Raw genomic sequence first — 15,377 nt, 5'->3', positions numbered from 1 at the left:
ATAAATCCATACGAGATTCAAATAATATAGCATGCGTAATCTGTGGTCAAAAAAGGCATTTATACTAAAAACCTCGGAGGGTCTTCGTAGACCTTTGCTACGAAGTTCGTAGCTCGTAGCAAGGGAAGGCTTCGGTACGGCTACGCTACACTGCTACAAGGTCGTCTTGAATGGGTCTATGCTATTAGACGCTATTTCGTTTTCACCCCCGCGTAGCTTTTGTTGATTGCTCACTCATTGTGCGAAAATGGGTTACTATATAAATTAACGGTTTTGGGACGTGTAAGTAATATTTTATTTATTTTTTCCGCGCCCAAGTTCTGAAACATAAACGGCTTTGCTTGTACTTTTAATATCCTCAGCTGCTACAATATTGTTTTATACAGAATCTACATTTTGATGCTGGAAATTATCTTGCGATCTCTTTGTGTAATCATTTTCTAACAGTCATAGTCAAGTAAAAGTTTTGTACAAAGAGTACAGTAAAGCGAAGTAAAAAGTGCTGGCTCCGAGAAGAATAATTTCCATGTCTAAGGGGCAGCTAGATGGAAGTTTCTTAGCACGAACTCCAGACCAACTTTTGTTTTAAACATGCGATTCATAGCACTTCTTATAAAAACGTGGCTGCATCATCATAAAATAAATTCAAAAGATCCTGGACGGAATTTCTTAAATTTATTTCTTCGTTTTGAAATCATTGGTTTAAAAACTAATGATAAATTCAGTAAGTTTTCTTGAATCGACTTTTCACATGGAACATATATTTTTTCAGTATTTTGGATAAAAGCTGTTTAAAAAATATTGAGAAGCTTAAAATAAACAATTCGTCATAAAAAGACCACACAGCTGTAGTTACCTACTTCATACTTACTCCTCACCTACCCTCTGATAAATATTTACGTTAAAATTATTTAACGCCTATGGTTCCTCGTTAGCTGTTTATAAGCCAATCGATTTTAAAACTTATTCCATTGTAATAGAAGCCAGGCTAATTAGAAATGTTTTGTTTAGGAAGCGTCATTTAGAAACCCGTTTTAATGAAGGAAACTAAAATAGATGAACGCGGACCGTCAAACTTGTACGTCTACACGAGAAAGCATCGCGTATGCATTGCAACTGTCTGTGTATAATAGCATACTCAATATGCTCAAACAACGCCCAAACGTTTCAACAATAGCTTCAATATTTGCGCCGTAAGGCAATTCTTTACATAAACAGCCCCCTTATTTCATAATTTACGAATTTAATTCGGTATGAAATTACCTTACAACTTCGTAAGTGTGCTTCTGGCAAACAAGCACCTCAGTAAGACTTGTTGAAGGAAATTGAATTTTGCAACATTATAAATATGTTATATTTTCGTTTGACTTGTAATGTGGTCGTGGGACCCCAGGATCGAGTGCTTACGGTGAATATAATCAAGTGGGAGGACAAGTGAGCCCTTTTACTCTGATAGCCATTTTCCGCCGCACTTTACGCGTTGGAACTCGTTGAATTATTATGGGGTTTTTGCTGTTAAATATTCATGTGTTAATTATACTCATACGGATTTAAAATATTTTTAAGTCTCTTTTTATAGATTATTTAATTCGAGATTAGATTTTTTAAATCCGTGCGGGTTTTATGTCTGTTCTATTTATACTGTACTGCTTCAAGTGTATTATTACCTTGTTGGGTCGCACGATTTATCAATTATTGATTAATGTCTAACTTCCTAGAAGGCGTAAGCATTTTGTTTGGAAATAATATTATTATACCTCAGATGTTGACTCGAATGTTGTAACTGTTTAGTGCAGGCTTCATGTATACCTCATGATTTAGATATTCTTCTGTTCTGTTGAAATAGGCCAAACAAGACAGAATGAAACGATTCCCCCGGCTAATTAACAAAATGACCTGTCACATTTCCACTGTCATCGGTCCCCGGGTGCACCTCATGTCACGGTATGACACGCTCACGGGAGTGTCACAATTTTACGTCATTCGCCTTAATGACGACCCCTGTCACTTCCGTGGCCACATTTTTATGACAGCTAGGGAGGGAATTACTTTACAAATCGTTGTTTACATTTGTTAGTTGCTTCCTTTGTCCCCTCTTTTATGTAACGGAAGGCTGTTAATTGATTTGCGTCGTAGGTAGTTTACATACCGAGATTGACATACACAAATTATGAATGCTAAGTATATGCATAATGAACCTTGTTGGGTCCTTCGATGCCCCATAAAATGTATGACAACTGAGATCATCTAATTAAATTAAATACGTGATGCTTCTATCAGATTCAGGGCATGATATAACACGACAACTGCCGATGTGTTGCATAAATAAATTGCGAAGCTACACGAGGTAGGACGGATCTAGTCGTGTAGGAGAGCCTTCCCCAGTACTGATTTGAGGCCACCACAAATTGTCCTCTTCCTCGCTCCACTGCCATTCAATTATTATCCTTATATCCCAGCATGTAAGTCATGGTTTTATCTGATTTATGAGCCCGGGAACGGGAGTTGCTGCAGCCATCAGGATGACGAATTGCACCGCTGTGTTGGTAACACATATTCGTTCTTAATCGATGAATTATGGGATGTGATGAATAGTTTTGGGAAAAACTTGTATCGATTTTCTGGGGCGTCTTGCTGAGTAATCGCATTTATAGCGAAATTGGTTTATGTGGAAAATATCAGGCATTATTAAGTATGGTTCCGTTTGTAAAGAGGGTTTTTGCCGCAGGTGTGGTGAGGTTAGTGGTTTATTGTTCCGCTGGTATTTGAAGCGAATTATTTTATTAACTGCGCAGACCTTGATCCAGTAACACAATATATGTGGCACTTCCACGTTACGTTCACACTTGGCATTTGAAGGTATTGTTAATTACTGAGATTTGGTTATTTATTTATCAAGTTCTGTTGGTATTAGTTTGCGTGATATTCAATTAACATTTAGGTTACACATTTCGTGTGTTGACAGTATTTGAGAAACCAATTAGTACAATATAATACGCGAATTATCGTCTCTTAGCTAGATAACCAAGAGCTTTTGGCAGTTGTCTAGAAAAAGCTTTAATCTCAAGGAAGCTCTTTATCACATGAAATAGTTTATCAGTGGGTGTATTGTAATGAACTGCAATGGAGCACCCGTTTATGTTTCGTCAAGGGTGTCGTCATCCAATTTTATAATTTCACGGATCTACGATTGGATAACTGCTGTAGTAGTTTCCTTAAATGATTGAGTACGAGAGACGTAGTTTATTTCATTGAGTTTTATTTGGAAATGTATGAATGTAGTGCGACCATGCGTGTCTTTGATAAAGGGACAGAGGTTGAGCTTACACAATACCCGCACTACAAATAATACGTATTGAGAATTTTTTGAGGGCTCAGCAATTGCAATTAAATGCGCATCAGTTTTTAATATGCAATGGAAAATAAACGTAAACGATTTTCAAAGATAACTAAATAAATCTTGCGATCAAATATAATCAAGTGAAAGCTTCTTCAGTAAGGCTCATTTGCCAGAAAATCGGGATTTCAACTGCCTGTATACTTATTTATAGATAACTGACTTCCACCCATAGTTTCACCTAGTTCCCCGAAGGAACTATTTCCTGCACATAAAGGCTACTTCTTATCCATTCACTACATTAGATCGAAAATAATCCATACAAACTATCGCACTTATAATATGAGTAAATCCGTTCACTCCCAAAAAATGGTTGCCGTAACAGTGTTTGTAAAATAAACAGGTCACCAGCTCAACTAAATGAAAACAAGACAATTTTCGCATCCTTTCCGTAATAAAACGGTGGTAAGGAGTTGGTAGCTGCATCGACGTGCTCGAGGGTCGCAGCCTCATTTGAGGCTCGCACTCGTGGCCACTCCTCACTCCGGCACACACTCGGCACACTCATCATTTTATAGCTGCAAGCGAAGTCTCTTTTTTAAGCTAGTATGTACTTTATTTTCTTTAAATAGTTAAAGTTAGCTAGGTACCTGAAGAAGTTTGGTATCTTAAGCCATTTCACTATTTAATGTTGAGTATATTGGGTGTTATACCTTACGGCATGATTTTGGAATTTAGTTTGCGAACATATTTTTTGCTTTTGAGAAATGCTATAATATGAAATTGTTACTATGTGGTAAACAAAAATGAAATCAAATTGGTCTCTATGCTCTATTTATTATGATTGTATCAAAAATGTGACGGTCGAAACATGTTTTGGGTAATTAATTAATAAGTAGGTAGATAAACTATAACTTACGTAGCGATAAACAAATACTGCATTCCATAAGTCCATTGTTTGTACAGGAGAAAACAAAAGCGAGTGCAACCACGGTCGGCTTCATCTCAATTTGATAAGTTGCTACAGAACAATAATACCAAATTGTAGTACTTAGCTGAAAACGTTCTCTCCAGAAATTGCGGTTGCTTTGGAAACTTACAGCACCAAGGGCTTGGAGAGCACTTAGAAACGTACGTAGTGAGTAATGCTAGGTATACTTGTATGTCTGAAATGCTGGAAAATGTCGGGGAATTCTCGTTCCGAACCGCGCTGTACCTTAGACAGGACAGGTATTTCATAACAGGTAAATGGCACGTTGTATTTCTTCATTTATTCATTTAAGTGTTGTACATTTTTCTTTGGCATTGCCTTTCAGGATTTCGTAGCTAATTGAATTTCGGACCGCTTTGTCAGAACTGATAAAACATTTTTGTTTGATTTTTCTGCTACGGAAATTTTGAGAATATCCTGCATTGTTTTACACCCAGGATTTTTTATTTTACTACGATAAAGTACTCTGAATTCCAGAAAAATAAATCAACCGTAATAAATCTGGAATCAATAATGTATTTCCCGGTAGCACAGAATCGGGGCTAATTTGCTTCCACTGTGTTATACAAGTCGAGTTCTTAGTACTCTCCAGCCTCCCTTGATTCCCCTAAGGCACACAAGGGGTAAGGCACAGAAGGAGTAAATAACGTTCGACCTCTGATACTACTTACTTTCGAAACATAATTTTGGGTAAAATACGAGAAAATTCAGCTACGTCGATTTTTACACTTCCCATATTTGTTATCTGAAGTAAAAACATAGAGTTACGGTTATAGGAAGCTGGAAAAGCTACGTAGTTTTGCTAGAAATGTAACCTATGGTTATGCGCTTATTCTCTTGGGAAATAAGCGAAACATTGTGCATACGATTTAGAAAGAATTGCAGTTATTTTTCATTCGTACTTTGTGTGCAAGGTAAAAAGTAAGATACTGTAATTACATGATATAAATAGCGAACTTTACACATATTATTCAGTTTTATTACTACTATTTTGGTCATGACACTTAGTTCCTTTGTTATTTATTAAAGAACAGGAGTCACAGAACATCATTAGTGTTGTACTTTTTCTTAACATTATTTATTCATGCACATCATTAGCTAAATCGAAGTAGCGTCCACTAAGGTATAATGAGTGTACGCAGTCCAAGTATTAGGGGGCTTACTGTAAATAGGTATACTAAGACAGCATTAAGTATTTGTTACTTTCAGGAAATTCAAAAGCTTTCAAACATTGCACTTCAATGTACATAGCTAAAAAATTAACTAGATTTGTATTTTTGGATTTACAATACATGCTTTTGTGCCACAAAAAATAAAACAGAATCAATTCGTTAGAACAAGAGTAGCAAGGCGTTTTAAACAGTTTTACTACCTCTGTGTTGTTGCCAAAAATTTCTTTTGTTTTATAAGAATAAAGTAAATATAGGTACATAAGGTTAACCACCCCTAGTTCCATTCTATTGTAAAGTACGCATAGTCTCGTCCTAGATAGCAGCCGAGTTTTCCCTATAAAGATACATTAATCATTTGCCAAACTTTATTTTCACAACAACAGCGAAATAAAATATTACTTATAGCAAAACGCCTTTCATTGTGGCTATTATGTAAAAGTAGGTATGTCAATTACTTCAAGTAATTTCTCACGTTGAAAGCGAAAGTCTGGGCTAAGTCTAGGTGTATGGTAATAAAAGTCGGAGTTTCCTTAGACTTACACAATGGTGAAGGCGATTAGACGGTCAGCGCAGTCGCAGAAGCTTGTAATTGTGTGACACACGCCATGCATGAGCCAACAAATGTAGCTATTTGTTCAAACTGGCTCCACTTGCTTCGAAACCCGTTCTTCTACTTTTTCCTGAATTTTCAATGATCCTAAAAATATTTTTTTGACGCATTTTTATTATACTCATTGGTACCTTTGCTTTTTACTTAGCAACACGTGAATAGTAACAAAGGTTATACACAGCAAGTTATTCTTTCAGCGACTCAATAATAACTATAACTCAAACAAGGTTTACAAGACTTGAAACAATATTATGGCTCATCTCTCGAGAAGTAGTAACATAAAGCACGGTGATGTTTGTGTGAATCTATTTCGGTGTCCCTTTCGTGTGGTGGTCAACGAGCCGGCACTAGTGTAAACACTAGGAACGTCATATGTGCGGGGATCGAGGCAGTCCCTACCGCGGCGTCACGTCAGCCGAATGTTGAGTAATAGCTAGGGCGCAGGACGTTGGCCTTCCGCGGGTACTGCTTCACTGCCGCCCGGGTTAACGTTAAAATTTGAGTAACCCTTGGGAGTTTTCAACTTAATGAAAAATGACATAGAATATTGTAACTTCATTACAATATTTCTACCTCCAATCAGCCAATTTTCCGGTCAACGACGTCAGGACAAATAAATACATCATCACTTAGTCTCATTCAGTGTGAAACGAGCACGAGCAAGAAAACATAATAATAAATAACTCTTTAATCGCTTCCAGGTCCCGAACTTCGTCCGGAGCGAATCCCGAAAGTTGCTGACATTCTATCGGGAAAGTTGTGCGCTGTATCGTGTGTGCAGAACTAAACACACAGAAGTGCCGTGGCTCTTGATTAAATACGAAACTGTGAACTTTGACGTGCAATCCGTTTCGAGTGGTCTCTGTTCGCATCTGCGGGCGTTTCGGAACTTTCGTGCGAACTTCTCCTCCGGCGTCCCGGAGGTGTGAAAAGGTTGTCAAAATAGCCAAAGTGTCTCCGATAAAGTTGTCGGCTATGGACAGTAACTCGGTGTCTCCGATGCCGGAGCTGGCGCCGATAGCGGAGTTCGACAAGTCGCCGCCGTCGCCGCCCAACGAGGAGGTGCCCATGGACGACCTGCCGCCGCCGCCCGCCACCATATCCCAGGCCGAGGGGAAGAAACTTAAAGTGTAAGTGTTTATTTTATTCTAAAATTTTATGAAACAATGTTGTTGTGGTCTAAAATTGAAAGATTCAGGTATTATCAGATAATATAAAGTTCAAGTTCTTTAGGATGTAGGATGTAAACTCCATTTCGCGAAACGCTATCTTGACACTGTAGATGTTATTTTCAAATTAATGAGATCTGTACTAACTGCGAAGCGTTATAGCAGTGATGTCTGTGAAAGATATCAAAATATCTAGGTATACAATAACATATACATACTTATTACCTACGTAACTCTCGCTACCAGTATTACGAGACATTTAAATGACTTTTCCGCCCTTTTTAGTACGATGTTCTTTTTGTGTCAGCAAAATGAATTCATAAAATGGGTTGTAGAGAAGAGTCTTTCCACACACATGCAGCCTTAGATAAGATGGGGCTACTAAATACTAAATAATTATAGCATGTACGAAACCGGATAAATAATCACACATTCTCTTCTCGCCAAAGTAAATCATGACCTAGGTCCATCTCGAGTCACACTTAAAATAATTTGATGTCACCGGTGTCTCCTGTAATGACTTCCAGTGGGGTCAGTTGAAGAAGTATATAGAAAAGTAGGCCATTGTAATCATTTCATTTATATTTTTTGACGTTCTGTTCTGTAACTACTTCTTAAAATAGAGCTTGTATAGTACGCACAGCAGTAATGTTAAAGTTTTACGAAAATCAAGATTAAAAGCAGTCAAGAGCCCATTGAATAGTAGTGTCTATCAAGTTCCTGTTTAGTTTTCTTTTCTATACACTGCAATCAATTTTACTCTTGCATTTAATGAAGTATACAAACTTTCATACTCAGGGAAATATAAAATAAACCCAACACTCAAACAAAGTGCCTAATTCCAAGTATTTTCTTTTGAGTCGGAGCGTTCAAAGGGTGATCGGGAATCGAAAATCATATTTCTTGGGAGTTTTTTTATATGTTGTTTCAGCAACGTTTTACTTGCCCCGGTATCGGAAATACCGGGGAATGGTAAATAACTAAAGAGCTCCGATATTGCCGGATATTGATTTTCCCCGAACTCGAATCCGTTTGAGTACTTAGGTACGTTCTGGGAAAAGGGACTCCATCTAAAGGTGTATTATAAGATTATTGGCTCTCAGGATTACGTAGGGATCAAGTAAATTATTGTTATAAGCCTTTTGGTTTGATGTGTCCGTTTGGGCGAGATTTTGAACTCGATTCCGGAGGGGACGTTAATTCGATGTTTCGAAACACGACAAATGCCGATAAATCTCTCCTTGACAAACGACCTAAATGAGAGTTGTTACACTTGGATATTGTCCCAAACATGATCTGAAGAGCGATGTTTAAGTGAAAAACATCCGACGTACGAGCTACGGTGCTGGTAGGTGATCGTTTACAAATGTAAGACGGAAAATGAAATTAAAGAGTTGTAAAAGCGATATAAATAGAATAGATGATGATTTGACAGACATGCGTCATGTTAGTGTGAATAGCGCATGAGTATATCGATACTAAATCGATAAAATAAAAGAGGTAGATTTGAAACGAATATCCTTTCTAGTTCTTATAGTAATTTCTTTTGTTCCATGGTGGCAAAAGACGGAATATAGCATAAAATAAAATATCATATTTTAATTAACTAGGCTTGGATTGGAATGTATTTTAACTTGTTGGAAAGGGTTCATGCGCAGGATTCTACGTCATTTACGATAAAGAATGCTGCCATCTGTTGTAAGTAGCAATAAGTGATCAATGATCGACTGCCGGTGTACTGTCTTTAGAAAGCATGAATGAGAGACAGCGGTTTGATAATCGAGTTCAGCCGTTTCCCGCTAGATGGCGCCACTAGTATGTTAGGTATTTGTAATTTGTAACTTGATGTCTAACAATACATGCGTAAAATACATGCTGTTAGCAATGCAAGTGTAATTTAAGTTTGTAATAAAAGAAAATAATTACAAAGTACGAAATTCAAGACATGCTTTGTCTCTATCTGACACGTTTGTTTCTGTAATTGACGGTCTCTGTCTCACGCGAAAGACTGGTTACGCCGAAGTAGGGCGCTTGTCGCGTCCGGACCGAGTCGAGATCTCGGAGAGTGGTGATACGCACCTCGCGGGAAACATGCTCATGTGACAGTTTGCCGCCAACTTACATTTTTAAATATCGAATTTTTATTTTTTTATAATTTCGAATATTATTTTTTTTCGAACTCGATTGTGTTTTGTGTTCTGTGATTTCTGAAGCATTTTATTTGTTCTGACTGTGTTTTATTGATTTGTGAGTTCAAATAAGAAGAAATGGCGCGAGGAAAGAGTCAAAAGTATGTTTATTTTTATTTAACTATTGGTAATAATACTGTAGCGATAATTTAGTAGCATAGTGAAAGAAATAATTAACTGTAGATTTATATAAAAATCAAAAACGTCTGATTTTGTTGTAGGTAAATGTTTACTAAATATCAAGAATAATATTTGATATGTAAAGAATTTTTACCGCAACTGGTACTTACAGTTAAGTACTTACTTCATTACATATTATTTGATGTACCGGGTGTACCCAACTGATTTCTCATATACATTTTTATTTGCATTCCCAAATTGAGTTTATTATTTTGTTTGCTATTTGCCCTAAATAAAGTTAGGACATCAACTTAAGTGATATGATAGTTGTGTACATTGACAATCTACATAAGTTGCCTAATTGATGATCAATTGCTCTAATATGACTGAGTAAAAAGACATTTATTTTTACTATTTATTTATTTTCTATGAGAGTACCTATTGAAACTGTTAAGTCGTTAAGTAGGTACGTGTGCATAAGCCAATTTCGGCTTTTGTACCTATTCGTGGTAACCGCCTAATATAAATTGTACCACATAACAGTTTTATTGCTTCCACAAGAAGTAGTGTAATTGAAACGATAATTAACCGTAATTATTGGTCATTATCAATTTTTAAACATGCTAATGACAAATTGTTCCTTTTAACTAAGCGACTCTGTTACTTTTAATGTATCTCTAAAAGTGAAAGTTTAATATTAAAACTATAAACCTGTAGAGTCGACAGGATAATTGATAGGGTGACCACACGTTTGTTGGTGAGAACGGTAATAACACGGGAAGTCCGCAATTACGCCACTTTATTTACTAGTAGCTGGTCCAACTAAGGCTGTAGTTAATGTGACCATGTTTTTATCGAGACGAGGATGACACAAAGTATTCATGGCTTCTAGGCGGTAACGGTTTCTGAGGTAAATAGAGCCTTCCGCTGACTTTATAGCTTGTTTAATGTTTGTTACGGGACTTCAGGATGTTTATTGCGATCATATTTTTTATAAGAACTCTTAATAGCCCAGACGATGAAGTAGTATACGCAGGGAGATGTTATGAGCATAAACATAAAAACTTCATGTGTATTTTGTGTTACGTGCTTTTATTTCTACATAATTGCAAGTACTAAACCAAATAAACATATCAGACAACGATATTATAAGGAAATAAATATAGTCGTTGTCAAGTCGCTCCCATCAAACTACTATTCCCCTATTAACTATAATTACTGTTGAGCCACCATTATTTGAACATAATAAAAACCTTTCCTGACACAAAGGCCATGAGCCAATGTAACCATAGCCACAGATACGGGTGTATTCGTTCTCCTAGCGTTATCTTATTAAATCCAATAATTCGACGAGTGGGACGCTGGGAAGGGAGCCGTGCTCAGGAAATGGACTGAAATTGACGCTGTTTAGAACGGGAGAGCACACGAGACCGTGAGATGGAACACCACATATAAATTGGCTGTGCAGACAGATAGACAGTTCAATGTTTTTTGTTACATTTTTATATAATAAATAATTAGTTTAGAAGCGTTGAGCTCTTGGTAAAAGTCAAATTAATTAAATATTTTTTAGAAATATGGGACAGTTTCTAATTTATCACAGTTTATGGGGCTACTACGTTATTATTTATGTGAAGGTTGTATTAGTTAAAATACATTATTAAATTAGTTACTGATGAGCAATTTCCTAGCAATTTGTCGATGCATTGTTAAATAATTACGCTAAGCACTGCAACTGATGTGGCAAATTATTTTGAATGAGATGTTTTTGAGTTTTCAACATTATTTTGTCACATAACCTTCACGAAAATATTCCTAAAGCGCCTAAAACAATAAGGTCGTGACGTATCTTTCTTCATACATAGTATAATAACTAATGTAAATATTGTCTTTGTCGTCAAATATTTGGTTTCGTTATAATTAGTCTCGTTAGATACCAGTCCTCTGAAGTAGAACGTTATATAACTAACCTTATGATAGATAAAATGAACCTTTCAGAATATTAAATTTACCAATTTGGTTTGTAAGTAATATGACAAAATGTATATATTCAAAAACAAATATTATACCCATAAAACTATAATCTGCTTCTTATACCGAAACATTTTAATTTAATAGTCAAGCTCTAGCTTCATTTCGGTGTTGCCGCAGGTCCGAGATCTTGAAAATACAATCCACGACTCTTATTCCAGTTACGAACTTAAGAAAAGTTCGATCGAGTTCGAAGATGGATGACATTTCTCGAGGAAAGTGCGTTAACAATACAAGCATAAAGCAGAGTTAGTTAGCATTAAGAGTGGTTGTATAACAGTCGGGTAGTCACAGAGGCGGTGGTATCCGCACCAGGTCTGGTCTGACAGGGCATTTACTCTGATTTATTGCGGAAGCCGACCAGTGTTGCTAGGCGTGAACCTATCTCTTTATCTTTTGATGACTACTTATGGTTTATGAAAGGCTGTTGAGTTGTACATTTTACAAAGTATTTCGTCATTCTGCAAAATTATGTGTTTCCTGAAATATATATTTTTTTATTTAATTTTCACGATGAATCGATGAAAACTTTAGTTATTATGCTACTTTTGATTATGTAAGTAAATAAATAAAAACTCAAGCATAAAAAAACATAAATAGCGGATAAATTAAAAATGTATCTAATGGTCCAATATAAAATGTCTCTTCCGACATAATATTAAATCAGCACAACTTTTACTCTGAGAGGAAATGATTTACAATAAAATTATCACCAATAACGTATAGGATTGCTTCACATAATCACTGCGGCAATTTCCGTCTGCGCATACGCAAGTTAGAGAAAATTGTTAATTTGTTTATAAATACTTGAACCTTGTATACGCGAATACATTCACAGCATCTATCATTAAGGTATTCGAGTGAGTCATAAGGTCAAAAGTTTTGCGACGAGATTTGTCCTTCACATTTCGTACGGAGTGGTCACCCTACGCTTGGAGGATGACATGCAAATGAATAGCTAATGAAGTAAATTAGAATTCAATTTGATTGCTTAACTGACTGAACACCTGTTTGCTTAACTGTACGGAGGTTAAGCTTCAAGTGAATGAGAATTAACTAACGTTTCACTCCTTAGTTGGTATTTTAAAGGAAATTCGATCGCCGTTATTTTTGACGTCGTGAGTTCGGTGCTGTTGTCGTGCAGTTTTTTATGGGAAATCATGACAGTTGTGAAATAACTTCAGGAATGCCTTTGTGCTTATTCTTTGTTTATTTTGATAATGTAATGGAGGACAATAAGGCTATAACAATTTTATAATTTTTTTCATGCCTTCAAGTGACGTTTGACGATAATATTTTATAGGAAATGTATCTGCATTAGGAGGTAAGCTGTAACGAAATCATTTTGCATTCGAGTCAAAGTGAAAAATATACGCACATTAACTAAAAATAATAATAATTAATAAAATAAAAATAATTAGTAAGTAACTATAATCAAAATATTATTTTGTGTGCAAAGTGACAAAGCAAAGACTGTGTGTGTCTCTGCTATTTGATGACCCAACATGAACTCTCATTATTTTATTTGTAAGTATAATATGTAAAGTCTAATAATGACCAGACGAATGCATCAAACCATCACTTTCTTTTTAATATCAAACAGCAATTTGAGAAGTATCCCAACAACGCTTCAATACCTAAATTAAATCCTAACACAACAGCCAGAAGGTTCAAAATGCCAAGCAATTTTCTGCATACAGCGACAAATCGAAAGCACTGTTGATTCTAAAACATGCTTGCGATATAAGGCTTTATTTCAAATATCGTAATGGTGATATTGCTATGGATGAGTAGACAAGTCTGCTGATTCGTACGACATGTCGTGAATGAGTACTTGTCACGTTTTCAGTGACAGCAATGATAGGGGACGGTAATGACTGCAGAGGGCACGTGGGGGAGGGTAGTGGTACAATAACATGGTTCCCGCTGCGGGTGACAACTTATCGCACAGATAATATCGGTTACGTTCCATTACACACAGGATTCCGAAAGGATTTCCTTGTACGTATTTATGGTAATTGCTTTTTTTAAATAATGCAGCGGGAAATCAGTGTGTTGGTATGTAATAACCAGTTATTATAGGTTGTATCTTTATATAAAGGTCTATTTATACTCAGGACTCCGCCTAATAATTATCTAGAAATCCAAATCACTTCCCGGTTTCTTAAATTCGGACTAGAATAATCAAGTTTCGCTGCAGGTGGTCGCATACCAACTGGTCTATTTATAATCGTGTTGATAAAAGCCTCATGTTCTATAACTAAGTAATTTATAAAGGTTAGGTTTTCGTGAGCAATACTGTAAGTTTACTTAGATATAATGATTTTGCAAACTGCTAGCTCGAACCGTACATATCTATCACTGCTGACTTTCTCTCAGTTTACTTATAATAAACTTTCAACTTTCTTCAACAATTATTGTAAAATACATATTTATAAAAATAAATCATGAGCCTAAGAACTCTCTAAATACTGTTTATTTTGGTTTCATGAATTAATCTTAATTTAGATTATTTGTTGAACCAGTGACGGTGGCTTATTTGGCTTGGTGACAGACGGGCAGCGAAGTCTTCGTAATAGGGTCCATATTTATCCATTGGGTTCGTCCGAGGCTCGTTTTGTAAATTAATTTTGTCAGTGAACAGTTATGAAATAATTTTTATGAATCTTTTAAACATCATTGTATTTATGTCCCCCCAAGTCTCACCGTACCAGCCAGTCCGTCACTGCGGTATGTCGAGTTGAGACGGACATCTGTCATTCCAGCAGACCTTGGCACAATCTATTGTATCCTCTCATAAATCTGAACTCCCACTCGGCGCACCTACTCCACGGAGATTGGTGAAATTATCTCTCATTTCAAATTGGATTGTCTCCTGGGAACCTGTAGTCTGGGAAGCTTTAGAAGTTATATTTTTTGTAAAATGGTAAATTGTAATTCCGTGGCATCTTTATCCTTGTTAATTTGTTTGTAAAATAAGATAGAGAGAATATTATTGGTACAGTTCTCTGGGCTTTGGTTGAACGTTGCTTTTAAGGCAGAGTCACTATTGTGTTAATAATTAACTTTATGAGTACCTACATGTATAAGCATCACCTGACCACAAAGTTGGAAAAAAATCTTTTCAACGCGTTCATTATAAGGAAATCTCTTGAACAAGCTTAATTTTATTAGTATTTTAGTATTACATTTTTAAACGCTTATTAAAAAAAGCCTTTTTCTTCGAGTAAGAGTAAAAAATAATTAAGTTTTACCGTCCGCTGACTCTAAAATGCTTTAAAATAGTCTCGTGAAAGATAAATCTGCCAGCTAGCCCTTTGTTCCACTCCTGTAGTCCTGTAGCCTTGCAATTAAGGCGTTCTACAAAAGTCCGTCAAGCAGAAATAAAACCCGCTGTCTGCGAAGGAATATTACGATATTTCGTATTCAAATATCTTGGTCGTCTGACAATGGCGTCTGCGATGGTTCCGAGCCTCGGGTTCTTTTTGTCAGCCGAGATGTCGCTCTTGTTATGAAAGAACGGGTTTTGAATGTATTAGAAGTGGAAAGTGGGTTTTCGTATTTTACCTAAATAATGGCTCTCTTGTTATAATCTTTTATTGATACTGTATTTTTTTTATTTATGTAACACTTGCAATGGATAATTATCAATCATTTTATGAATTAATTAATTCTTTATCTATGGGAAACGAACCTAAAAACCTATCTTATAACACTAATTTAAACGCAATAGAGCTGATAATAACATCAATATTCAG

The 15,377-nt window shown here is 36.1% G+C and overlaps 1 protein-coding gene across 3 annotated transcripts in view; it reads left to right on the top strand.

Moving 5' to 3' along the window:
• Nucleotides 1–15,377, top strand: part of Nemy (no extended memory) — a 66,891-nt gene that overhangs the window by 4,400 nt on the left and 47,114 nt on the right. For 2 of the 3 annotated variants that reach the window (XM_021325527.3, XM_021325526.3), the window contains exon 2: nt 6,812–7,240. In XM_021325527.3, coding sequence (XP_021181202.1) covers nt 7,086–7,240 — 155 coding nt within the window. In that variant the 5' untranslated portion in view covers nt 6,812–7,085. Of the gene's footprint in view, nt 1–6,811; nt 7,241–9,303; nt 9,570–15,377 lie in introns of those variants that run through there. The other variant, XM_021325530.3, reaches the window with a different exon arrangement.

The sequence above is a fragment of the Helicoverpa armigera genome, chromosome 9 (assembly GCF_030705265.1).
Source record: "Helicoverpa armigera isolate CAAS_96S chromosome 9, ASM3070526v1, whole genome shotgun sequence".
In the NCBI taxonomy this organism is placed as follows: domain Eukaryota; kingdom Metazoa; phylum Arthropoda; class Insecta; order Lepidoptera; family Noctuidae; genus Helicoverpa; species Helicoverpa armigera.
The sequence above is the reverse complement of the archived record's forward strand: the minus strand, read 5'-3'. Positions and strand labels throughout refer to the sequence as shown.